Below are 27136 nucleotides of genomic sequence, written 5' to 3'. Positions count from 1 at the left end.
CCTATAACAGATTGGTGTTAAAACCAATACCAGTTCGTTAATAAGGCTAGTACCAAACGGTAATAATCATTTTATGTTTCATCCATACCATCCGTTATTGTTTTTGTACCATACGGTGTTGCTTTACTAACAATACAGTATGTTACTGAAATGAACACGTTTGGTATCAACTTTTCTCTGGTGCATGAACATCATTAGGATGTCAAATCTGCCGATTGAAAATGTCATCAAATAGGAGAAAACGTGAACAAAGAATAAGTGTAAAAAGATATCCCCAGAGCCAAATACTGCCAAAAATTTAAAAAAAAAAATTATGTCGGCTGATCTCTTGGCTTAAGCTTTTTCAGTGAATCCTGAACTGATAGAAAAATGTCAATACAGCCTGGTATTATTTTGTGCGCTTCATTTGCAAAGATTTTTAATACCATTTGGTATCAATTTAATACCAGACAAAGGAGGCTATTAAGAATTGACGGTGTATCACATTTGTATTCTTGTCATCTCGCCAGAAGTGTTGTTGAGCTTTGCTCTTAAAATATTGACGCCATTATAAAATATTTGTTAAACAAATAAATGAAATAATTGATTACAATTTGAGTGCGTAAAAACCTGTTCAAATACTCGAAAGCGTTTGGTATCAACTTTTCTCTGGGTGTGGTGCAAAAGAAAGAATGAAAATACACGCACACGCATAACCATATGCATGTTTTACATTACAATAATGCACAACAAGACAACATGCACAGCATGGCGAAACAATTAATGGTGGTCTCATTTGTACAACAACCACAAATCATATGGTGCAATCCGTCATCTTGTCATCAAGCTGAACGACATTTTGCCAAAGAAATTTGTGTGCGTGTGTGTATACGTGTGCGTAAACGAGCAGAGAAATGCGAGAAAGAAGATAACAGCAAAGATAATGCAAACAAAATTCTGACACCTTAATACCGTCAAACCTGGCCGGCTGTTAACAGCTGTTCACGTGAGACTACCTTATTAAATCCTACCTGGCTTTAAGTAAAGTTGAGTATTCTAAGTTCTCCAAATAAAAAAACGTCGGTGAAACGCTGGAGGAAAATATGTGAACAAGTAATACTCTGTTTATAGTGAGGAAAATGGCAAAAAGAAATTTTAGTGGCAACGCTTGACATCATTGTCGGCATCATTTTTGTTTTATTGGTTTCAATGGATCGATTTTTGTACCCACCACCGAAGAATGGGGGTATATTCATTTTGTCATTCCGTTTGCAATACATCGAAATATCCATTTCCGACCCAATAAAGTATATATATTCTTGATCAGAGTAAAACTCTAAGACGATCTAGCCATGTCCGTCCATCTGTCTGTTGAAATCAAGGTACAGTCTTTAATAATAGAGATATTGAGCTGAGACTTTGCACAGGTTATTTTTTTGCCCATAAGCAGGTTAAGTTCGAAGATGGGCTATATGGGACTATATATTGATATAGCCCCCATATAGACCGATTTAGGGTCTTAGGCCCATAAAAGGCGCATTTATTGTCCGATGTCGCCGTAATTTGGTACGGTGAGTTGTGTTAGGCCCCTGGACATCTTTCTGCAATAGGACACAGATCGGTTCAGATTTGGGTATAGCTGCCATATAGACCGATCTCTCGATTTAAAGTCTTAGGCCCATAAAAGGCGCATTTTTGTACGATTTCTCCGAAATTTGGGACAGTGAGTTGCGTTAGGCTCTTCGACAACTTTTTGCAATTTGGCCCAGATCGGTCTAGATTTGGGAATAGCTGCCATATAGACCGATCGCTCGATTTAAGGTTTTGGGCCCATTAAACGCGCATTTATTGTCCGATTTCGCAGAAATTTAAGACAGTGTGTTGTGTTAGGCCTATCGACAGCCCTTACCAATTTGGCCCAGATCAGTTCAGATTTGGGTATATCTGCCATATGGACCGATCTCGATTTAAAGTCTTGGCCCCATAAAAGGTACATATATAATCCGATTTCGCTGCAATTTGACAAAGTGGCTTATGTTAGGCTTTTCAACATCCGCGTCGTATATTGTTCAGATCGTTGTATATTTGGATATGGCCACCAAAAAGACCAATATTTTGTTCTACAAAATTGAACAATGATTTGTATTTATTAGATTTATTTGGTCCAAATCGGACCATATTTCGATAAAGTTGCTATGGTATAAATTATGCAGTTTTCACCGCATTATGAAGAAAGGTGGTTTACATATATACCCGAGGTGGTGGGTATCCAAAGTTGACCCGGCCGAACTTAACGCCTTTTTACTTGTTTCTTTTTGCTATTTTATTTATTTATTTTTTGCGAAAAAATGATAAAACCAAAAGTGCAGATAAAAAAAACGTCTTTTGGTATGAAAGTAAAAACAATACATAACTGTAAAGTTCCGCTCGCGGAACAATTAAAGATTTCAGCGACTATTCCGAAAGCAGAATAGAATACCAACCCTAAAGCTGGAAAACTATCGATAATCGCAACATTCGATATTTCTAATAATAAATATCCGTAGTATCAATACTATCGTTAATTTCCCATCACCTATATTTCAAACGAAAATGGGAAGTAAAACTACAATAAGAAGACCAATTTATGTAGAAACAATAACAATGAAAAGACTGAATGAAACCTGCACGAGATAGCTGTGAATACTTTACAGACTGGAACTTTGAGGTCCAATCTGTGTGGTGTTCATCGTTGTCACGAGAAGCTTAGCTGCAAATAGATTAGCTATCTGCAACCGGTGGACGCGCCCAGTAATCCACAGGTTGTGGATAGTGTAATGCTCCATATGGAGTAGCTGCAACGGCAATCGCCGACAATCAGCAGTCGTAGTCGAAGGCAAATTTCACATTTCATGGTATTCTGTCACTTATTAGCCTTCGACAGTTTCATAATAGACAAATGTTGTGGTAAATACAAACAAGAAAAAGCGTGCCAAGTTCGGCCGGGCCGAGACTTGGGAACCCACCACCATGGATTCTGCAAACAATTTATACAAAAACTAATTGTAGACCGAATTGAACCGTACTTGGAGCAGTTGTTGACAGTCATATCAGAACACAAAAATTGTGGCTTCCATGGGCTCAAGAAGTCAACTCGGAAGATCGGTTTATAGGGGAGCTATATCAGGTTCTTGACCGATTTAGACCGTACTTGGCACTGTTGTTGGAAGTCATAACAAAACACTATGTGCAAAATTTCAGCCAAATCGGTGAAAAATTGTGGCTTCCATGGGCTCAAGAAGTCAAATCAAGAGATCGGTTTATATAGGAGCTATATCCAAATCTGAACCGATATGGCCCCTTTGCAATCCCCAACGACCAACATCAATATAAAGTATCTCTGCAAATTTTCAATCCTTTAGCTCTACGCGTTCGACCGCTATCGTGATTTCGACAGACGGTCGGACATCGGAAAATATATGTACTTTATGGGGTCCTAGATCAATATTTCGAGGCGTTACAAACGGAATGACTTGATTAGTATACCCCCATCCATCCTATGGTGGTACAATACTCTTTGGACAAACAGGCGCAATCAATTTTAGAATGCAATTAATTAACTTAAATATCGGTCGTTTTCGTCCAATTTGACAGTCGAAATCGACTTATGTGATACCAACAATGTAAACGAATTTTGGTGTTCTAGAGCCATAATACCATTTTGTACAAATTACGACATTTGACTACGCCATCGCCAACTGGAATAAGGGGAAATTTAACTTTGGCGATAGTATAGATAGGAAAAATATCAATTCATATTCAGAAAAAAAATATCGATAGTCCCATCGATATTTTGCCAGCTCTTTTCTTAAGCCATCCTCCAATTTACTGAAAAGAATTCTTCGAACAAAATCTCGCTCGATAACTGATGCGAGAATTTGGCCCCAGTCTGTATGCTATGCAATTCACGAAATCCATGCTTAAGCTCAGCTATTGTACATTCTTCGACTAGGCTCGAAGGCAGTAGTGCCTGGTAGTATACGATTCTCGAGTCCTTTCCTGGCTTCAGTAGCGGCATCACTATAATAGTCCCAGAGACAGGATGAGCTCTTCCGCTACATGCAGAGATTCTTTACCATCAGTGCAGAGATTTCGTCGGGGTTTTGTGCCTGGGACGACTTCGCACTGCCGATGACATTTGTAACTCAGTCCACAGAATATTTGTATGGTTGGTCATTAGCTCCAAGATCACTAATGCTATGATTGGCTCTGCTACTCGCCCTGTCACTGTTGGGAAGCTCAATTAATTGTGTGCTGAGTCCGTCGCATCCCATCACCTTTACATAGCCAAAAGTGACTGAGGACCTGTTGTCCTTTCCATCGGAGTTCAGAAGGGAGTGAACAGTGTTTTGGTGAAATATATCCTAAAACCAGTAAGGAAGGGCAAAAGTCGTGCGGTGCCGACCGTATAAAACCCTACACCTACCCCATAAATACAATATGGCGGATGTTTTCAGATGGGTTATTAAACAATCTATATCAAATTTCGAGCAAATACGTTCAAACTGTAATAACTACGGTTGACCAATTACAACATTATTTAATATTATCCAAAATCAGAGAAACATATATATGGGAGCTGTATCTAATTCTGAAGCGATTTCGAAAAAACTTCTCAGATAATGTGGTAGTTTCCGAGGAAAACGTTGTGCAAAATTTTGACAATTTTGGTCAATAAGTGCGCTTGCAGTGATCCTAGAAGTAAAAATCGGGCGATATACATATATATGAGAGCTATATCTAAATTTGGGCCAAATTTCATAGAATTCAATAGAATTTAGATATGGAGTCATAAGAAAATCCTTCCTGTCAAACTTGGAGAGAATCGGTTAACAAATGACCATTTTATTGCAATATTACTGCAAATCGGATGAACATATATATGGGAGCTACAGCTAAATCTGGACCGATTTCAAGCAAACTTCTCAGATACTGTGGCAGTCGTCGAGGAAAGCGTTTTGCAAAATTTTTGGCAAGATGGGTCAATAAATGCGCTTGCAGTGGCTCTAGGAGTGAAAATCGGGCGAGATATATATATATATATATATATATATATATATATATATATATATATATATATATATATATATATATATATATATATATACAGCGGTCAAAAAAAGTATTCATCATTAGCAAAATTGATAATAAATTCACTTATTTTAGGTAATTGAAGAAAATTTAAAGTAAACAAATAATGCAGTTTTATGCAATAGTTTATTTTTCGTAATATGTTTTAAAATAAATTCAAAAAATAAATTTAATTAGCGCAAAAAATGCAATTTTATATAATAACACCAAAAACAGAACAAAAAAAGTATTCATCATTGATGTGCTATCATCAAAGTCAAATTCAAATATTATTTGGGAATCCCCCTTTTCTGTTTTATTTAGTAAAGGAGGCTTTGCCCTTGACAGCAAATATTTAATTTCATTGAAAATATAGTTTTTGTCAAAATGGGTCGTAAGCAAAACGAGGTTTCTGATGAGGTAAAAGTTTTGATAATAAAACACCACAGGAATGGTTTAACTCAAAAAACTATCAGTGAAATATTAAATAGACCACGATCTACTATACAATCCATCATCAGAAAGTGGACAGAAACGAAAACTGTTGACAATAAACCAAGATCTGGTCGACCAAAAGCACTTTCAGTTGGAGATGTGCGTTGGCTAGTGCGGCAAGTTCAGAAAACTCCGAAGACAAATGCGACCATTCTTCGTAAAAACACTATGGAATATTTAGGGAAGGAAGTTACTACACAAACAATTCGAAATACACTCAAAAGGCATAGTTACAGAGGAAGAACTGCACGTAAGAAGCCCTTTATAAATAAAATAAACTGAGTGAAAAGGCTAAACTTCGGAAAAATGTATGTAAAACAGCCCGAATCATTTTGGAAAACAGTCATTTTTGCAGACGAGAGCAAGTTTAATCTTTTTGGGTGCGATGGAAAGGTCATAGTGTACAGAAAACCAAATACAGAGCTTGAAGAACGAAACACAGTTGCTACTGTAAAACATGGTGGAGGTGGTTTAATGGTTTGGGGGTGTATGGCGGCTTCAGGAGCGGGAAATCTTGAAATTATTAATGGAGTAATGGATCATAAGTATTACATTGACATTTTAAAGAGGAATTTAAAAGATAGTGCTGTAAAACTTGGGCTTGGTAATAACTTTCAATATTATCAAGATAATGACCCCAAACATTCTGCTTTAAATACCTAGATGTGGATGCTGTATAACTGCCCCAAAGTCATTAAAACTCCTCCACAAAGTCGCGACTTGAACCCAATTGAACATCTTTGGGAACATCTCGAACGCAAATTGAGAACGCGCAATTTTTCGAGCAAGAGTCAAATGCAACAGGTGATAATGGAGGAATGGACTAATATAGACCAAAATATAACCGCTAAATTAGTCCAATCGATGTCAAACTGTTTAAAATAAGTTATAAGACGCGGTGGTCGAATAACAAAGTATTAATTTTTTTAAATTATGTTATTTATTTTTTTGTTTTTTTGCAATGATGAATACTTTTTTTGTTTAATTTTTTGTGTTCAGCTGTAAAATGGCCCTTTTTGTTCCAATAAATACTATTTTTTTTCTTTAAAAACAATGAAATTGTGTACATATATATCACACAAGCACTACTCCATCATTAGTTTAATATGTTTTTATTCCAATTGTCTTTTGTAGACTTATTAAAAAAAAAACATTGAATGATGAATACTTTTTTTGACCGCTGTATATATATATATATATATATATATATATGTATATATGTATATATATATATATATATATATATATATATATATATATATATATATATATATATATATATATATATATATATATATATATATATATATATATATATATATATATATATATATATTTATATATATATATATATATATATATGTATATATGTATATATATATATATATATATATATATATATATATATATATATATATATATATATATATATACATATATATATATATACATATATATATATATATATATATATATACATATATATATATACATATATATATATATATATATATGTATATATGTATATATATATATATATATATATATATATATATATATATATATATATATATATATATATATATATATATATATATATATATATATATATATATATATATATATATATATATATATATATATATATATATATATATATATATATATATATATATATATATATATATATATATATATATATATATATATATATATATATATATATATATATATATATATATGTATATATGTATATATATATATATATATATATATATATATATATATATATATATATATATATATATATATATGCCGATTTAGGGTCTTATTCCCATAAAAGCCACATTTATTATCCGATTTTCCTGAAATTTGGGACCGTGAGTTGTGTTAGGCCCTTCGACATCCTTCGTCAATTTCGCCTAGATCGGTCCATATTTGGATATAGCTGCCATATAGACCGATCTGCCGATTTAGGGTCTTGGGCCCATAAAGGCCACATTTATTATCCGATTTAGCTGAAATTTTAGACAGTGATTTGACATTCCGACATTCTTTGTTAATTTGACCCAGATCAGTCTAGATTTGGATATAGCTGCCATATAGACCGATCCTCCGATTTAGGGTCTTGGACCCATAAAAGCCACATTTATTATCCGATTTTGCTGAAATTTGGGACAGTAAGTTGTGCTCTTTGACATCCTTCTTCAATTTGGCCCAGATCGGTCCAGATTTGGATATAGCTGCCATATAGACCGATCCTCCGATTTAGGGTGTCAGGCCCATAAAAGCCACATTTATTATCTGATTTGGCTGAAATTTGGGAAAAATTTTTGTTTGAGGCCCTTCGACGTCCTTCGCCAATTTGGCTCAGATCGGTCCAGATTTGGTTATAGCTGCCATATAGACCGATCCTCCGATTTTGGGTCTTAGACCCATAAAAGCCACATTTATTATCCGATTTTGACGAAATTTGGACAGTGAGTTATGTTAGGCCATTCGACATCTATCTTCGATTTTGTCCAGATCGGATCAGATTTGGATATAGCTGCCATATAGACCGATTTCTTGATTTAAAGTTTTGGGCCCATAAAAGGCGCATTTATTGTCCGATGTCGCCGATATTTGGGACAGTGAGTTATGTTAAGCCCATTGAGATGCATTTGCAATATGGCACAGATCGGTCCAGATTTGGATATAGCTGCCATATAGACCGAACTCTCGGTATTAGGTTTTGGGGCCATAAAAGGCGCATTTATTGTCCGATGTCGGTGAAATTTGAGACAGTGAGTCGTGTTAAGCCCCTCGACATACTTCTGCAATTTGGCCCAGATCGGTTCAGATTTGGATATAGCTGCCATATGGGCCGATATCTCAATTTAAAGTCTTGGCCTCATAAAAGGCGATTTCACTGAAATTTGACATAGTGACTTATGTTAGCCTTTTCGACATCCGTGTCGTATATGGTTCATATCGGTTTATTTTTAGACAAAGCTACTGTACTTATTAGTATTTGGTCCAAATCGGAACATATTTCGATATAACTATTATGGGACAAAAGGTATGCAATGTTCACCGAATTGTGATGAAAGGTGGTTTACATATATACCCGAGGTGGTGGGTATCCAAAGTTCGGCCCGGCCGAACTTAACGCCTTTTTACTTGTTTTTATGTAGTATATTTATAAGCACACTACTTAAAAACAAATCCAATCTCTTCAAAACAACAACATAAGTTTTAACAACAACGTATAATATTAAAAAAAGTCAATGTATCCACTTTTGCACGTTTTAATTTTTCCAATCTGGTAAAAGCATGTGGATTATTAACCGTTAATTGAGTTGTGCGATTAATAAAACAAATAATTTTTGCCAAGGTTAAACACAGACTTGTACTGACTTGTTGAGTTTTTAACTAAAAATATACCAATCATGAAAAATGAGAAAAATATCGGTTGCCACGGAAAATCAAATTGTCGAAATGACAAAAAATGGTGAGTCAGCGCGCGCAATAGCAAGAAATTTGGGAATTTGCCACCGAACAGTGCTTCAAGTGCGAAAAAGACAAAATGTTAATGCGCCTGATGTAAAAAAGTCGCGTCCAAGTTCACTCACGGAGAAAGATGCAAGAGCCATGGAACGTTTATTGACTAATAAACAGGCAAAAACACCAAAGCAGGCTGCCGCCGCATAAACAAACCCGTAAGTGAGTGGACAGCACGGAGAGCTCTTCGAAAAATTGGCCTAACATCGGCTATTAAGCAAAAAAAAAACGGCATTATCTGATAAAAATGTAAAGGCTCGTCTTAAATTTAGCAAGGAGCATACAAATTGGAGCGTGGAAGACTGGAAACGAGTAATATGGTCAGATGAAACAAAAATAAATCGTTTTCAGTCGGATGGTAAAGAATATTACTGGCACCGTCCATATGAGACCTCAAAAAAAACACCAGGTCAAAGAAACAACATGGACGGGGTAGCCTTATGGTTTGGGGCTGTTTCACTTAGTGGCATCTCGGACCACTAGTAAAAATAGACGGTATAATGAAAAAGGAGGATTATCTCCGTATTTTAGAGAACAAAATACCCGATTTTATAGATCAATGTGCGTATCCAGAGGAAGAAATCATATTCCAACAGGATGGAGACCCGAAGCATACGGCTAAGAACAAAAGTTTAAAACGATGAAATGGCCAGCTCAAAGCCCCCATCTAAACCCAATCGAAAATTTGTGGGCTTTGCTAAAGAAAGGGCTAGTATTATTTGACAATCCCCCGCAAAATATTAATGAACTATGGTCCCGGGTTCAAACAGAGTGGGCGAGTATTCCGAAAGGCCATATTGAGAACTTGGTTGAAAGCATGCCAAAAAGAGTAAGAAGCGTTATTAAAGCCAAAGGACTGTGGACAAAATACTAACAAGCCTTCACAAACCACAGATATTTAAAACGTGCAAAAGTGGATACATTGAGTTTTTCATTATTTTACTGGATTATTAAAATTTATGTTATTATATTGAAGAAATTTGTTTTGTTTTTTATTTTTAAGCTAATAAATAAACTAAATAAAAAAATTCGTAGCATTTGATTAATTTTTATGGAGTATTCAGCGATTTAAAATTGTATTTCACAATTATGTATCCACATGTGCTCGCCACTGTATATATATGAGAGCTATATCTAAATCTGAACCGATTTCTATGAAATTTAGCAGTAATGTCGAGAGTCATAAGAAAATCCGTCCTTCCAAATTTTGAGAGAATCGGTTAACAGATGACCATTTTATTGCGATATAACTGCAAATCGGATGAACATATATATGGGAGCTATATCTAAATCTGAACCGATTTCAACCAAACTTTACAGACATTAAGGAAGTCGTCAAGGAAAGCGTTGTTCGAAGATTTGGGAGGATTGGTCAATAAATGACCTTGCTATGACACTAGAAGTAAAAATAGGGCGATATATATACATTAGAGCTATATCTAAATTCTAACCGATTTCCATGATATTGACCAGTAATGTCGATAGCCATAAGAAAATCCTTCCTGACAAATTTAGAGAGAATCGGTTAACAAATTACCATTTTATTGCAATATTACTGCAAATCGGATGAACATATATATGGGAGCTATATCTGAATCTGAACCGATTTCGACCAAATTGTACAGAAGTCATCAAAGAAAGCGTAGTAAGAAGTTTTGGAAAGATTGGTTGATAAATGCGCTTGCAGTGGATCTAGGAGTGAAAATCGGGCGATATAAATACATGATATATATCTTAATCTGTACCGATTTCTATGAAATTTAACAGTAATGTCGAGACATACAACATACACTGCAAATCGGACGAACATATATATGGGAGCTATATCTAAATCCGAACCGATTTCAAGCATATTGTACAGACATTGAGGAAGTCGTCAAGGAAAGCGTTGTGCAAAATTTTGGTAATATTGGTCAATAAATGCGCTTGCAGTCATCCTGGAAGTGAAAATCGGGCGATATACATATATATACATGAGGGCTATATCTAAATCTGGGCCGAATTCTATGGAATTCACCAGTATTGTCTAGAGTCATAAGAAAAATCTTCCTGTCAATCTTCGAGAGAATCGGTTAAACAATGAGAACTTTAGTGCAATATTTCTCAAAATCAGACGAACATATATATGGGAGCTATATCTAAATCTGAACCGAATTCTATGAAATTCACCACTAATCTCGAGAGTCATAAGAAAATCCTTCCTGCCAAATTTCAAATCGGTCAACAAATGACCATTTTATTGAATTATTACTGAAAATCGGACGAACCTATATATATGGGAGCTATATCCAAAACTGAACCGATTTTTTCCAATTTCAATAGGCTTCGTCTCTACGCCGAAAAACAAGCCTGTACCGTTGAAGACGATCGGATGAAAAGTGCGACCTGTAGTTTGTACACAAAATAACATGGACAGACGGACAAACAGGCAGACAAACAGACAGAAAAACAGACAGACGGACATAGCTAAATCGAATCAGAAAGTGATTCTGCGTCGATCGGTATACTTATCAATGCTTCTATCTGCCTTTCTTCTGGGTGTTACAAACAAATGCACTAAGTTATAATACCCTGTACCACAGTAGTGGTGTAGGGTATAAAAAGGTATGTATCGCAAATAGCAGAAGGGCCACAGAATATCGAGGCGCTTGGAAATCATTTCCAAATGGTCAACTAATTGAAAATAGCTAGTTTACTTTAAGTTTTTAAAATAAAACAAATTTAAGTATTGTTTTTTTACATTTTTTTTTTTTTTTTTTTGTTTTATTAATCTTTACGTATATATTATGTATGTATTTACATAGAAAAATAGGATTATGTATATATTGTATGTATATACTATAGGGACTATTTTACATTTAAAAAATATGTGTTATTAAAAATGTTTATTTTCTTTTGTAATCGTTTTAAAAAAAATTTTGTACTTTATTGCATGTTGCTCAAAATGATGTTGTTGTTGGCTTGCTGGCGGCGAGGAAGATGGAGCGAGGCTGGCTTACTGGCTATACCGGGAACGAGATAAGGGCAAATGACAACTGGGAACGAGATAAGGATAATAAGTGGGTGGGTGTTTGGTTGGATACAAAATTGCCAGCCAGAGCTTTAAAAAAAACCAGTTCCAACATACACTACCAGATGCAAATGTACATCATCATCAATTGACTCTTTTTTTGTTTTGTATACTATTTTCACTTTTCTTAACTGTTAAGGTTGCGTCTTTGTACAAAAAAAAACTTATAAAAAACTAAAAAAAATACAAATTAATTTATTGTATTTTTGTATATTAATTAAATGCGTTATTATTGATGTTAAATGATGTTGGGTTAGTTGGTTTGTGGTCTGCTGTGGTTGGTTCAAAACAAATACTGAAATGGCTAAATCTTAATAACAAAAAAAAACGGGCCAAGTACAGCGAATTGACTGTAGAGTGTTGCCAGAGTTATTTTTTGGAATTTCTTTTTGCAAGAGTAAAGGAATGTAGTTTGTTTTTGTTTTATATAACAAATTGTCAAATTTCTTAATGTCAAGTCATAGAGTTGTTTAAAAAAAATTTTTCTTCACAAAAATTTTTTTTTTTAGAAAAATTTAAAACAAATATTCGTTTTTTAAGCGTTTCGGGGTTCTAAGATTTTGAAATTAAAAAGAAATTATAAGATTTATGTATGTATGTATATATATATGAAGATATTATACACTGTGAGATCAATTCATGTATGGTATGTTACATTTCATTAAACAAAAATGTTCGTCATTTTGACTTTTGTAGCAAAAGTTCAAATTGTCAATTAATGTGGTCATTAAATTTTGAAAATAAAAAAAAAATGAAACAAAACTTTTCTGTATTTCTTTTTTTCTCTTTCTGCTGTACATTTGTTTTCTCTCTTCTTCTTTACTTAAATTTATATAATATTCGATATATTTACTTTTTTTTGTTTTTATGAAAACTAAAACTAGACAAGAGGTGGTATGGAAAGAAGGCTGGGGTGGCCTTCTACTCTACTAATATAGAGCTATTTACTAGGATAAATTACAAATACACAGGGTTGCCATTTGAATTTTTGCAATTTCTTTGTAGAGAGGGTCTAAGAAAACAAACAAAATTCAAGGTAGTAATTATACCTATTGGGGGTTCAAATCAAAATGTAATGTAATAAACGAAAAAAAATCAAATGTTGCCTCAGGAAAAAAAAAAATAAAATTATAACTCATAATTTGTTACTACACAGAAAAAACAACAACGGTGCCAAACACGAAATTAATTGATTCCATTAATATTTTAATTCAAACAATTCTAATCACAACGATGACAGAACCAAAAGTTAATTGCAATTTCAATAAAAAAAATTAATTTTAATATTAAAAAATAAAAACCAATTAAATTTTTAATTGAGTTTTACACATATTTTTTTTTTAATTGGATCAACTTCCAAATTGATTAAAAACTTTTCCTTTGATTTAATTAGAAAAATTAAATATTTTCAATCAACTTTTTAATTAATGCGAATTAAAAATGACAAGAAAATATAAAATTTTCAATCAAATGATTAGTAGATCCAATAGATAGACCCAATTAACTTTTTAATTAATGCGATTTAAAAATGAGAAAATATAAAATTTTCAATCAACTGTTTAGTTGATCCAATAGATATAACAAAAATATTATTATTTTTTTTTTTTTGGTTTCAACATTTTTATTGATTCAATTCTATAAGTGATTGAAATGCATTTTTAATTGATTCAATTAGAAATATAATTACAAATTTTTAATTAATTTATTAATTGAAAATATCAGATTTAATTAAAATAATTGAATCAATTAATTTTTTAATAGGTTACATTTTTATTTTTAATTTATTTTTGATTGATTTTTTCTCTGAAAATGCACAAAATTCATACATTTTTGTTTTTAATTAAATTTTTAAAAAAATATTTTTTATGCAATTAATTTTTTAGTTGACTCAATTAAGAGGATTATTATTTTTTAATTTCAATCAAACTTTGTATTGATTTAATTTGATTGATTTTTGAAATTGATTTAATTGATTCAATTCAAAAAAATATATTAAGAAACTTTTCATTGCTTTTATTAATGGAAAGTTTTCCATGAATTCAATTTAAAAATTAGAGAATCATTTTTTTACAATCGAATTTTAATTAAAAAACTTTCTGTGGTGGTATACAAAATGCAATCAACAAAAAAAATAAATGGAATCAATTAATTTTTCTATTGCTTTCATTTTAATTTTCAATTAAATCTTTAATTGAAAAATTTGTTTTTTCTATGCAGTTAAACAAAAAAAATCATAATTTTAAAACAGCATAATTTTGATATATTTCTAACTATCTATAAAAAAAAAGCAAAACAAACAAATTTACAAATTTACTTCAGTATTAGGTTTAGCTTTAGGAAGATAGGAGGGATCATGATCCACAACAAGGATAGCTGGCAAGCAAAAGAAGACATTATGAAAATAGTTAGCTTGATTGGGCTTGATTCTATACAGCCAGAATTTTCCAAAAAAAAAAAAAAAAACAAAATGTAATTTATCGTTGTAAGTTTCGATTTCAAAATTGCCTAAATACAAATTTCCTCTAAGAGGTTCCTTGTGGCTTGCTTTCTTTTGGCTTGGTACCATCCATCATCATGGCCCAGCTAGCTAGGTGTAGTTTAATCTATAACAAATCAAAACAAATACTCAATTCACAAACTGTGGTGCGGTATGTTCGATTATCATTTAAATAAAACCAATATAGTAAATCTAAAAAAATTTAAAAAAAATACATACGAATAAATAAGATGTGTTTCTTAAAGTTTACTTTTAGTGTATATATAAAAATAAACCTAAAATTACTTAAGCGTATTCTGTAGCAATTAAAACTACCAAGTATTTTTGTTTTTTTTTTTGTATTTTGTGTAAAGTTGAAACTTTAAACCCATGTGTTAGCAGGTAGATGATTTGGAGGAGGATTTCATTGGGAATCCTTAAGCTTGCTACTCCTTTTTTACTGTTTTACCTGCTGCCTTAGTGAGTGTAGTGCAAATTCTAGCACACACTCTCACTCTAGATATTAAAAACATACATAAAACAACCCAGTAGGAATGTGTTGGGGCCCGCCTATACCACCGCCTCCTTGGTAACACTATGCTGCTGATGCTGTTCTTGGCATGTGTGGCGCGGATAAATATCCAAACAAATTTTCCTTTACTCCAGGTTTAGAACGTTTTAAAATGATAATGCCCATAGCTTCTCTTTTCTTAAGCTATTCGATTAACCAATTGCATTTTTCGCCTATTATGATTATCGCCGTTCAATGAGCCACCTATGATTTGGGTAAATTGCCCATTTTGTTGCTGTTGCTGCTGCTGTATGCCTCCATTCGAGCTAATAGTCTGCACTACAATCTGTTGCTGCTGCAATTGTTGTTGTATATGCTGCAGATCTTGTATGTTTTGAACTTTGACAATTTTCTTGATGTTTTGCATTTGCAACTGATTTTGGATTTGACGTTGTTGGTTTTGTATTTGTTTTTCTATTTCGCCAGCGGGTCCTATGGAGTAGTTAATATTTAATCTGGCTCTTTTCGGTGATTGATGATTTTCGCCATTGGCAATGTTATAATCCGCAGGACTAAGTTCGATGATATCCGATTGACTGATGGCCATACGGACGGCTTCCTTGTCATCGTCTATATCGATGGCATCGTATATATCCTCAACCTAGAAACAGAGATAGAGAGAGAGTAATCAACATAAAATCGAATAATGTTTCAAAAAATTTTAAAATATATGCGGCAGTTATGGCAACATAAAGTTTTCTCAAAAAAAAAACTTTAATGAGTCAGGCTGAATAAGATTTTGCTCTAAGAAATCTTTAAATCAAGCAGGCTAAAGGAGGTTGTCTCTAAATCAGACTTTCTCTAAGAAAACTTTCAATTCAACTTGGCTAAATCAGATTATCTATAGAAAAACTTTCAATCTGGCTAAAATGGGGTTTCAATAGGAAAACTGGTGTTTTTTGCTGTACTATTCTTTGAATAGGATCCATTAAACAATGGTCTAAACCGGACAAACAGACAAACCAAACGAAAGGCAACTCGCATGTGGTGTAGGTCACTGCCTATACACAAAAATAGCATAGGCCGTGCGAATAGAGTTGGGTAGTTCCGGATGGAACTAGTTCATTGGAACCTATCCAAGTAAGGAACTGCTGGAACTAGTTCCATCTCTTTCCTCCTTTTAGTTCCATACATGGCGAAACAATTAAAGGTGGTCTCATTTGCACAATAACCACAAATCATATTGTGCAATCAGACATCTTGCCATCAAATATGACATTGTGCTCAATCCAACCCAAGAAACGTGCGCTCGTATGTGTAGGTGTTTAGGTAAAATGAGAAAAATAGGGGTTGTTTTGGTGCGAATGTAAGCACAGAACCAACATTTTAATACCGTCAAACAGGCCGGCTTTTTTCAGCTATTCGCATGAGATCACCTTTATTAATTCACCTCATGTTTCATAGTTCCTATTTTTTTTTAATGTGCACTTTGTTAATTTGTAGACCAGTTGATTGATATGATTGATAAAATACTCATTTCAAGGTTTAGAACAAAATTCAAAGCTCATTTTTTTTGGTTTGCATGAAGGAATCAAAAAAGAGGAACGCATATGAAAAAGGGGCTAAGGAACTAAGAAAAGGAACTAGTTCCTCTTGTGGAACCGAACTAAAAGGAGCCATCACCTAAAGGAACTAAAATGCCCAACTCTACGTGCGAAGAACAAAAGAGTTTTGCCAATAATGTTTGTGTTTGTTGCAGTTAGCATTAATAAGTTGAATTTGAACAAGTAAGAGCATGCTAAGTTCGGCCGGCCCGAATCTTTTATACCCTCCACCATGGACCGCATTTGTCGAGTTCTATGCACAGTATCTCTTTTTAGGCAAATAAAGAATATTGAATAAGAACTGTTGTGCTATATCAAATTATAGTCTGATTCGAACCTTAAATGAATGCTGAACATTGTAGAAGTTATTGTGTAATACTTGAGTTCATTCGGATAAGAATTGCGCCTTGTAGGGGCTGAAGAAGCAAAACCGGGAGATCGGTTTATAAGGGAGCTGTATCAAGCTATTGATCGATTCAGTCCATATTGGACACATATGTGAGAAGCCTTTGTACCTAATTTCTTCCAAATCGGACGAGAATTGCGTCCTCTAGAGGCTCAAGAAGTCAAGATCCCAGATCGGCTAATATGGCAGCTATACCAGTTTATGAACGGATTTGAACCATACTTAGCACAGTTGTTGGAAGTGATACTAAAACACAACGTGCAAAATTATGGCCAAATCGGATAAGAATTGCGCTCTCTAAAAGCTGAAGAAGTCTTCAGAGATCGGTTTACTTGGGAGCTGTAGCAAGCTATAGATCGATTCAGTCCATATTGGAAACGTATGTTGAAGGCCATGAGAGAAGCCTTCATACCAAATTTCTTCCAAATCAGACGAAAATTGCACCTTCTAGAGGCTCAAGAAGTCAAGATCCCAGATCGGTTAATATGGCAGCTATATCAGGTTATGTACCAATTTGTGCCATACTTAGCACAGTTATTGGAAGTCATAACAAAACACCTCATTCAAAATTTCAGCCAAATTGGATGAGAATTGCGCGCTCTAAGGGCTCAAGAAATCAAGATCCAAGATCGGGTTATATGACAGCTATAGTCCAATTTGAATCATACTTAACACAGTTGTTGGAAGTGACACCAAAACACTAAGTGCAAAATTTCAGTCAAATCGGGCGAGAATTGTGCCCTCTAGAGGCTCAAGAAGTCAAGACCCCAGATCGGTTTATATAACAGCTATATCAGGTTAAGGACCGATTTCAACCATACTTAGCACAGTTGTTGAAAATCATAAAAAAAACACCTCATGCAAAATTTCAGCCAAATCGGATAAAAATTGCGCCCTGTAGTGGCTCAAGAAGTCACGATCCAAGTTCGGTTTATATGGCAGCTATATCAAAACATGGACCGATATGGTTCATTTACAATTCCAACCGACAGAAGTATTTGGGCAAAAGCGGCTACTCCTTCAAAAGTTAGCATGCTTTCGACAGACAGACGGACGGACGGACAGCCAGGCGGACATGGCCAGATCGACTTAAAATGTCATGATCAAAACTATATATACTTTATGGGGTCTGAGACGAATATTTCGAGGAGTTACAAACAGAATGACGAAATTAGTATACCCCCATGGTGGAGGGTATAAAAAGAAAGCGCAAACAGACAAACCAAACGAAAGGCACGTCGCATGTGGTGTAGGTCACTGCCTATACACAAAAACAGCACTGGCAGAATCGACCATTGGGCGATCGCAAAGAAAGTTTGTGTTTGTTGCTATATGAATCGTTGGAGAAGTTGGATTTGAATAAGGGAAGTAAGACTTGATTTGTTTTCTACTGCGCTTATGAAACAAGTCATCTTAAAGAGCCCTTTCCAAATTCAGATGTGTGCTTTACAACTTACTCTAGTTGGAATGGTTGTAAAGCACCATGATCAATTTGACATCTTCTGCTGATGATTTTTCTTGACCGAAAATAAAATTGCGGTACTGGAAACCAGTCAAATGCTTCTAGCAACAACACACTTTTTTGCTGAATTTTAAATGTTTTTTGCTATACTATACTTTGAATAGGAAGCATTAAACAATGCTCTAAGCCGGACAATATCCTGCAATGGAATCTCAATAGGAAAACTAAATATTAAAATAATATCGTTGTAATCGCTTTCAATATCGTAACTATTTTGCTCACCTCAATGTCGAAATCGCGTTGTAAATTATCGGAGATTGCGCTTAGACCACCTCCACCACCAGCACTGTTTAACGTTGTCCCCTTACTGGACAATGTGATGGGCGACGAGAGTGTGGCACGACGATGATGTTGTAATTTTCCCAAATGATTCACAACAATGTCACATCCCACTTCTTCTTCGTTGTCGGACAATTGAACTTCTTCGGTTTTTATCGATACCGCATTTAACAACTCATCGTCGATATCCTCCTCCACAAGCATATTATCAACTAAAGTCTCATCGAGTTCTTGTTCCTCTAGATCAGAAGCTTCTTCAATTTCCGACTGACTATCCATTTCGGCATCAGAATCGCCACTGCTGCCATGTTTCATTTCCCCACGCTCCAAGGCTTCCAAGTTTTCCGGGCAAACCATGGCATTGCGGATGGCCATGGGGTCTTTGCGAGACCACTTTTGAACTTCTTCATCCATTTTGGTAATGCGCTCGGGATTCATGGCCCAGAGGCAACCTTTGCGCTGATTACCATTGGTGGGAGGTTTTTCAATTTTCTCAAAACATTTATTCAACGACAAATTGTGCCGCACACTATTCTTCCAACCACTGGGTGCGGTCTTGAAATAAGGAAAATGTTCACACATAAAACTGTAGATCTCCGAGACTGGCAGTGACCCGCTGCGTGAGTTCTTGAGAGCCATTGCAATGAGGCATGAATACGAGTAGGCGGGCTTTGGAAAATCTGACTCAACGGGGGCTAATTTGATTTTTTGTTGCAAAGGTTTGACGGCAATCAGGTTCGGACTGGATGTATTGCTGAGCGGGGATGAGCTGTTGCTCGAGGATGATGACGACAAGTTACCATTGCTGCTGTTTGAGCCAAAGACACTTATACCCCCACCACTGAGGCTATAGGAGTTCTGGCTACCACTGGGCGAGTTATTTCCATTGTTTTGATGGTGCTGCTGTTGCACATAACTATTATGAGCCGAAGATGCTATGGACTTGGGGGTAAAACTGGTTGAGGTCTGAACACCATTTCGTGACAAAATCTTTGTAACATGTTGGCCATTACTGCCATTTATGGTGGTTATGGTTTGCAGAGGACTAGATTCGCGATCGCGTTTCAACACAATCGCTCCATTGGCAGTGATTGTTGTTGATCCCTGATTTAGTTTTGTAGATGTTGTGTGTTGTTTCAATTTGTTGTAGGTTATGTTATTGGCAAATGTTAGGCCTCCAATACCGGGGCCCAACTTTATTGTGCTGGATGATGATGATGATGACGACGACGATGAAGATACCGACGATGTTGCCGGCGTTAAACTACTGCTTGTGGCAGTTGTAATAATTTGTTGATTATTGGTGGCAGGTGAATTACGACCATTGGCATAGGTGGTAATCGTATTTGAGGTAGATCCGGTGACAGCGATGGCATTTGTCTTAAAAACCATACCATCATTTGTCGCTGATGAATTGGAGGAGCCTCCGTTCGTAATCCTACGCAAATCGGAGCCCAAATCCTTCTTGATGGCCTCAACGGCAGGATTTTTGCGCTGCAATGCCGAATTTGTGGCCATTGTCGCAGGCGCCGTTGTGGCTGAAGTAACTGACGATGAGATAGCCACTATTTGTTGTTTTGGTATATGAGACGTCAACTGTTCATTGCGTATGGAGTTGGCGCTGATTTTGATGTGAGCTGGTGAAAAGGTTAAATGCGATTTAGTGTCATTCACATTGGGCGAGGGAGGTGGTGGCGAGTTACTTCTTAAACTGTTGGCATTCAAATTCGTTTTCGGCGATAAATGCAACAGTGACGATGATATGAGGGGCATAACTGATATAGGATTAACGCAGGCTCCAACATCAGCTAAAAAATCGCTATTGGCTCCAAACCACGATGATGATGAATTCGAAGAACCCAAGCCATAAGTACTCGCAGAAGAATTCCAGCTAGACAAAATATTTGCCTCTTTGTTTGAGCCCCCCATGCCATTTGAGCCATTGATGAGCGTAAGTGCATCACTGCCATGATCAAATGATGATGGCAATTCTGCAAGGCAGGTATCATAATCGCTTCCACTTCCCACAACATTTGCCACTTCGCTGCGTATATCAACATCGAGCATATCTTGTAGTGAGTCAGAAATGTAGAAATCCAAGGTGGGCCCAGACGAATCCTGAAAAGATAAAAAAAAATTAATTTGGCTAATGACCAACTAGGAAAACAATTTGAAGAGAAAAAAGATCAAATCTCTTGGTGCTTCAACTGCAATTCCTCATTCTGTATTTTGTTATAATTTGGGTTGTAGAACTAGAAAAAGATGTTTAGCTGCGACCAAATGTTAAATTAGCCATCCACCATGTAAATAGTCAAGTCTTCCAAACAGCCCAAAGTTTGTTTTACATCTTGGAGAATGCTTTTTTGGTGCCTTATGTTCGAGGAAACATAAAAGTACAACCACGGCGACATCTGTATGTTGCTAGTGTAATCAACATTTGAAAATGATTTTGCAAAATTCAAACATCAACACAACTCTCCACTATACTTAACACCATAATGTTCAATAGGCCTTTAAAATCAGGGCTCTATGAAAGGCCTTGAAACAAGATAAAATAAATATAAAATAAAAAAACGAAAATAAGATAAAAAAAAACTAAAATAAATAAAAAAACAGAATAAAATAAAAAACTCAAATAAAATAAAAATCTCAAATAAAATAAAATACGAAATAAAAAAAAAAACAAAAATAAAATAAAAAACAAACAAAATAAAATAAAAAACAAACAAAATAAAATAAAAAACAAACAAAATAAAATAAAAAACAAACAAAATAAAATAAAAAACGGAAAAAATAAAATAAAAAACTAAAAATAAGTAAAAATAAAAAATAAAAAAAGTAAAAATAAAACGAAAAAACGAAAATAACAAATAAGAACAAAATGAAATAAAAAACGAAAATAAAAATAAAAAAACAACTAAAATAAAAATTAAATGAAATGAAAAACAACTAAAATAGAAATAAAAAAAAACTTGAAACTATTATAAAAAATAAAAAATGTATATTAACAGCTTTTCTCAATCAGTATCTTCCATCTCTACTCCTTTGTTAAAGGGAAATTAGAAGCCATTGCAAATATGAACAATCTTGCAAAAGTGAACAACTGACTGGTTTTAATAAGTTCATATTTTCGCGAGTGCACTCTATCTTCATTTTATATTATTACATATGCATACATAACATGCCTTAACAAATGTTCAATAAAGGCAATTAACAGGCGTTACCTTCCTCCACTAGCCGCTAGAGGCATGACTATGAAAAAAAACTGACAAGAAAAATGAGCGCAATGTAGAAACACAAAACAGTGGAGACTTTCTCTCCCTCAATGTTAACAACATTATTCGAAAAACAATACACCACCATCCACCACACCACCACTCACTCTTTGGTGGTGGTCTTGCTATGGTGGTGAGTTGGTTGTGTACTCCGAAAAGGTGACGAGAAAAGGAATAACGCCGTATAATACCCAAGCACACACACACTTACTCACGGACGAACTTCAGGGAACATTTGAGTCTTTTCCACACACACATTTGTGTAGTGGGTACAGTTGACGACAAAACATTAACCGTTGGTAGATGATTGCCTTTGTACTGTTTTATAGCAAAAATTATGTATGTTTGTATGTCGTTCATTCGCTGGCGTAGTGTTGTGTGTGAAGTCGTTGTGTTTTTGTTGCCTTTGCCTTTGCAGTTGTTGTTGGTTTTGGTTCTTGTGTTTTCAGCATAGTGCCTCTGACCGGCATGGATGGATTATACACAGAGAAGAAGACTTCTTTCGTTTCCATCCATATTTATCCACAGCGCCATACATATTTGTGAAGGGCACCACCAACGACCGACGGTCGATGGATGATTGCTCATCTGCTGTTGATGGTACTGTATAGCGTTTTGATGTTGATAGTGGTGGTGCTGGTATTTGTTCTGATGGCAGCAAAGGGGGTTGGTAGGTAGGTTGAGTTCGTTCAGTTATGGTTTTTAGCAAACTGAAATGTTGTGTATGGAGCCATGTCGTGGTTGATGATGTTTCAAGATTGGAGCAGCAGAGACCACGAGACGATTTTATGATTTCTGTTGCTGCTGTTGTTCTATGGATTCGAGAAGGGGATGTGTGTATATGAAGCATGAATTGAGAATAGCCGGCCACCGACCAACCAACCATTCATCCAAATAGCGAACTATTCCTTCTAACAGCGCCCATAATAAATTATGTTCAATACATATTTTGTTCCCATAATTGAAGTTCGGGGACCGAACAACCGGCCGGCCAAACAGCCAACCGCCCACCTACCATTCCGCACTTCAAGCAAATAGGCATATGAACATTCTTCAAACATATTAACATTCGATGGCAATAAATGGCGCGAAATAGTTGAATGGCTGTTGTGATTTTTTTTTCTTTGAATAGAACTACGAATTTATGCGATGCGTACGTACTTAGCACGCCTGCTTTTGTTTTCAAGAGTGCCTTTACTTAAATAGATAGGTATTTTGACAAATGATTGATTTAATAATTAAAAATAAGAAAATAACGGTAGGTGGGTTTATAAATACAATAGAACATCCATTTATCTCATTTGCCTCTTCAACGACCCTACCTCATGTCTTTGCTCCACTTTTAATAAAGCATCATGTCGCTAAAACAAAATCTTCAGGCATATTCTAAGAATTGTATCTTGGTTAAGCCTATCTCTAAGTTAACATGTGAGATATGTATGTTTGAACACACACAAAGGTATGCATGTACATATTTGTGTGAAGTGATGTAAGATATATTCCCTCAATGAGGGCAATAAAATTAAGGCGTTCAAAAAAACATTATTAGATTTCTTATTTCCCCTTTGTGGATAATGTTAAGACCAAAAATAAAGTTAATCATTGAATGTATGTAGGCATCTGTTGGAGATTTGAAGTCTTTGATTTCTTTTAAAAAATTATTCTTTGCTCTCAATAAGTAGGTATTTACTAAATGCCAATCTTAACACTCGATAACACAAATATAGAAAAACAGAGCCATTACAACGAAGCTCATTGATCATTATAATGTTACAGTACTCTTACACTTTGCAATTAAGCGGCGTAAGATTCATGAAATTTTCAATTTGGTAATGTGCGAAAGTCGAATAAAATGTTGCAACAAAATATGTATTGGGGCACTTACTAATATTCTTCTTAACAATAAAAGTCTTCTAATATCTTTTGCTTCAAAAACAAATGTTGGCATTCAACTCATCTAGGTTGTTGGCTTCGCTATTTGATGTTGCTAACGATCATTTGTAAATAAATCCATTTCGATCAAATTTATAGAGTGTAGGTATCAAATGAACCATAACTTTAATTTGAAGCAATGTAAAGTAGAACTTTGCCCTAAAAGCCTATGCTGTACATTTCACGTACACTCATTTTCCACAAAAACCTGTCATTCAAAGAATGAGAATTCAAATAAATTCCTAAATTGTGGTAAAAAAAACACTGCTCTAAATTATTTAAACAACAAACATCAAGATTATTCCTAAAAAAGTTATAAAGTAACCATCGTTTTTTAAATATAGGTGGAACAAGAGAAAATAAATATTAACAATAATGAAACAAAAAATTTAAGGAGTTTTGGAGTCAGTGTAAGACATAACTTTGGTGGGTTGTTGACTTGAATATGTGATGAAGCGCAATTTGATTAACAAACCTACGACATTTTGTACAAAAAGAATTTTTTAAGTGTTTGTAAGACCTGTACAAAAATCAATAGATTAATGAAACCGAAACCTTTTGCAGACCCTCCTCCTTACCCCAAAAGTACTACCCAAAAATAAAAGTGGACCGATCGAGACAATATGGGATTCAAATGAAAGGTATTCAAGAGTAGAGCACGAATTTCATAATAAAAGTTGGGTCCAAGTACCTGGAGGGCCGCCCGAAAACCCATTAAAATATGTCTATTTGACGACCATGACAATATGGGACTCAAATGAAAGGTATTCGGGAGTAGATTACGAACATGGTCAGTAAGTAGAAATAGGCTTTATAATTTATTGATCACGAAAGGGGACGGACCCTCCACCGTAACCCCAAAAACACCACCCAAAATCAAAAGTGGACCGATAAGGACAATATGGGTATCAAATGAAAAGTATGCGAAAGTAGATAACGAATCTGGCATACAAATTCATGCCGAAGTATAGGGGGTCACACCACCCTCACAAAAACGCCCAAAATGGGCACATTAGTCAATCACGGATATATGGGACTCGGTTTGTTTGTTCCGTATAGACTGAAAAACGGCAGAGCCGATTTTCTCGAAATTTTCACATATTGTGTAGGTTGGTCTGGAAAGAAACATAGGCTATATAATCGAAAGGGGGACGGACCCTCCCTCTTATGCCAAAAACACAACCCAAAATCAAAAGTGGACCGATCGGGACAATATATGTATCAAATGAAAGGTATTGGAGAGAAGAATACGAATATGGTGTTCAAATTCGAGTCTAAATACCCATCGGGACGCCCAAACAGACATATTGGACGTTCATTTCAATATAGGGCTCAAATGAATCTGGCATACAAAATCAGATCGAAGTATTGGGGGTCACGCCAACCCTCAAAAACGCCATTAGACCCATTATGACTATATGATACTGGGCTGAACCGAATTTCTTCAAATTTTCATAGATTGCGTAGGTTAGTCTGGAAGGAAACATAGGCTACATAATTTTTAGATTTCGGGTGGAGGCGTCTGCTCCCCCTTAACCCAATAACGCCACCCATATCCGAAACTGGTCCGATGGGCACAATAAGGTATTGGAGACCAGAAAACGAATATGGTATTAAAATTTGCATTTTTTATTTATGGAAACAGAACCATATTACGGCACAATGTTCGATTTAGATATGTATGGAAAATCTGACAAAACAAAATTGTGATTTTTAAAAATCAGGTTTTAGAATATGCAAATTAACATATCAATGAAATGTTAGGCAATTATTCTTCTATACATATTGTTTCAATTCGAATGGTTAGATATAATGTATTTAAATTATATTCATTTGAGACACATAACTAAATAAGATTGAGTAAAAGATCGCGAACGTCAACATATCATGTGCACTGTGAAATTTAGTGGGTGTTCACATATAAAGATTCGATAGCTGAGAGAAAAGTCATGTGAAATAAATTATACAAGACAAAAAAAAATAAACAAAACAAAAATAACTGTAGCCAGTAGCTAAGCGAAGAGTTGAAATTAAGGTTAAGTCCCGTACGCAGGTCTAGCGAAATTTTCGCTTGCAGCTCATTTACGTCTTGTGTAGACTGCAAGATTGCGTCAAACATAGATTCATTATTTTTTTTCGATTTGTAATCATTTCTGGCTAATAAAGTACATATGTCCTAAAATTAACCGTTTTGTTTGCAAATAATGCATGAAGCTATCAACACTTAGGAACATATTGGTTGTTGCAAGAATTATTTTTTTTTAAGAAATGCAGTTTTTGAAACATCCATTAAAAATTCATTAAAATATTATATTTTCTATGAATACCCATATTTCTTCACACACAATGTGTGATATAATTAGCTGAAATTGCTTTAAGGTATTTTCACTGAATTCCAAAATTTCTCATCCCATTACATGTAGACACACAAAGTGGAAAAACTTTTCCTTTAAGCAAAAAGTCCATAAGTAAGTTTGTTATTTTCCCAAGCCCATTGTCCATGGTATGCTATCCATATAGGCAGCATCTTGTTCAATCGGAGAAGTTGCTGCAACATTTTTAAGGTCATTTTGTCGATTAGATGAAGCTACTGCTCCGACTAGTAGGTACTCACAACATTTAAAGGCACACCGCAGACACAGACGACGACATCACATCACACAATGGGAAAAATAAGGCCTTGTACTAAAAAAAACACGTTTTTCCTTTTTGGCGGGAAATCGTTTAGCCGAAAGGGAAACTACTCAAATTGTGTGTCTTTGGGAACACAACAAACACACATTTTTTGCCAACTCTATTTGTGGCACAACATTGAGCCTTATTGGTAAAAATGTTAAGACGCTGTCAATGGGGCATTTTGGTTTCTTGCTTAACCCAATAAAGACTGGGAGACATAGCCAAACATACTTTTATACAAGAAAATAATTATGTAAGC

General features: G+C 34.8%; 1 protein-coding gene across 2 annotated transcripts in view; it reads right to left on the bottom strand.

The window, feature by feature from the left end:
- Positions 1-13803: 13803 nt before the first annotated feature.
- LOC106095954 (serine-rich adhesin for platelets) overlaps positions 13804-27136 on the bottom strand; it is a 33037-nt gene continuing 19704 nt past the window's right edge. The window contains exons 1-3 of one of the 2 annotated variants that reach the window (XM_013263414.2): positions 21295-21370; positions 18938-21112; positions 13804-15844 (exon numbers count right to left, since the gene is read on the bottom strand). In XM_013263414.2, coding sequence (XP_013118868.2) covers positions 15383-15844; positions 18938-21112; positions 21295-21297 — 2640 coding nt within the window. In that variant the 5' untranslated portion in view covers positions 21298-21370 and the 3' untranslated portion in view covers positions 13804-15382. Of the gene's footprint in view, positions 15845-18937; positions 21113-21294; positions 21371-27136 lie in introns of those variants that run through there. The other variant, XM_013263413.2, reaches the window with a different exon arrangement.

This window comes from Stomoxys calcitrans, chromosome 2 (genome assembly GCF_963082655.1).
Source record: "Stomoxys calcitrans chromosome 2, idStoCalc2.1, whole genome shotgun sequence".
In the NCBI taxonomy this organism is placed as follows: domain Eukaryota; kingdom Metazoa; phylum Arthropoda; class Insecta; order Diptera; family Muscidae; genus Stomoxys; species Stomoxys calcitrans.
The sequence above is the reverse complement of the archived record's forward strand: the minus strand, read 5'-3'. Positions and strand labels throughout refer to the sequence as shown.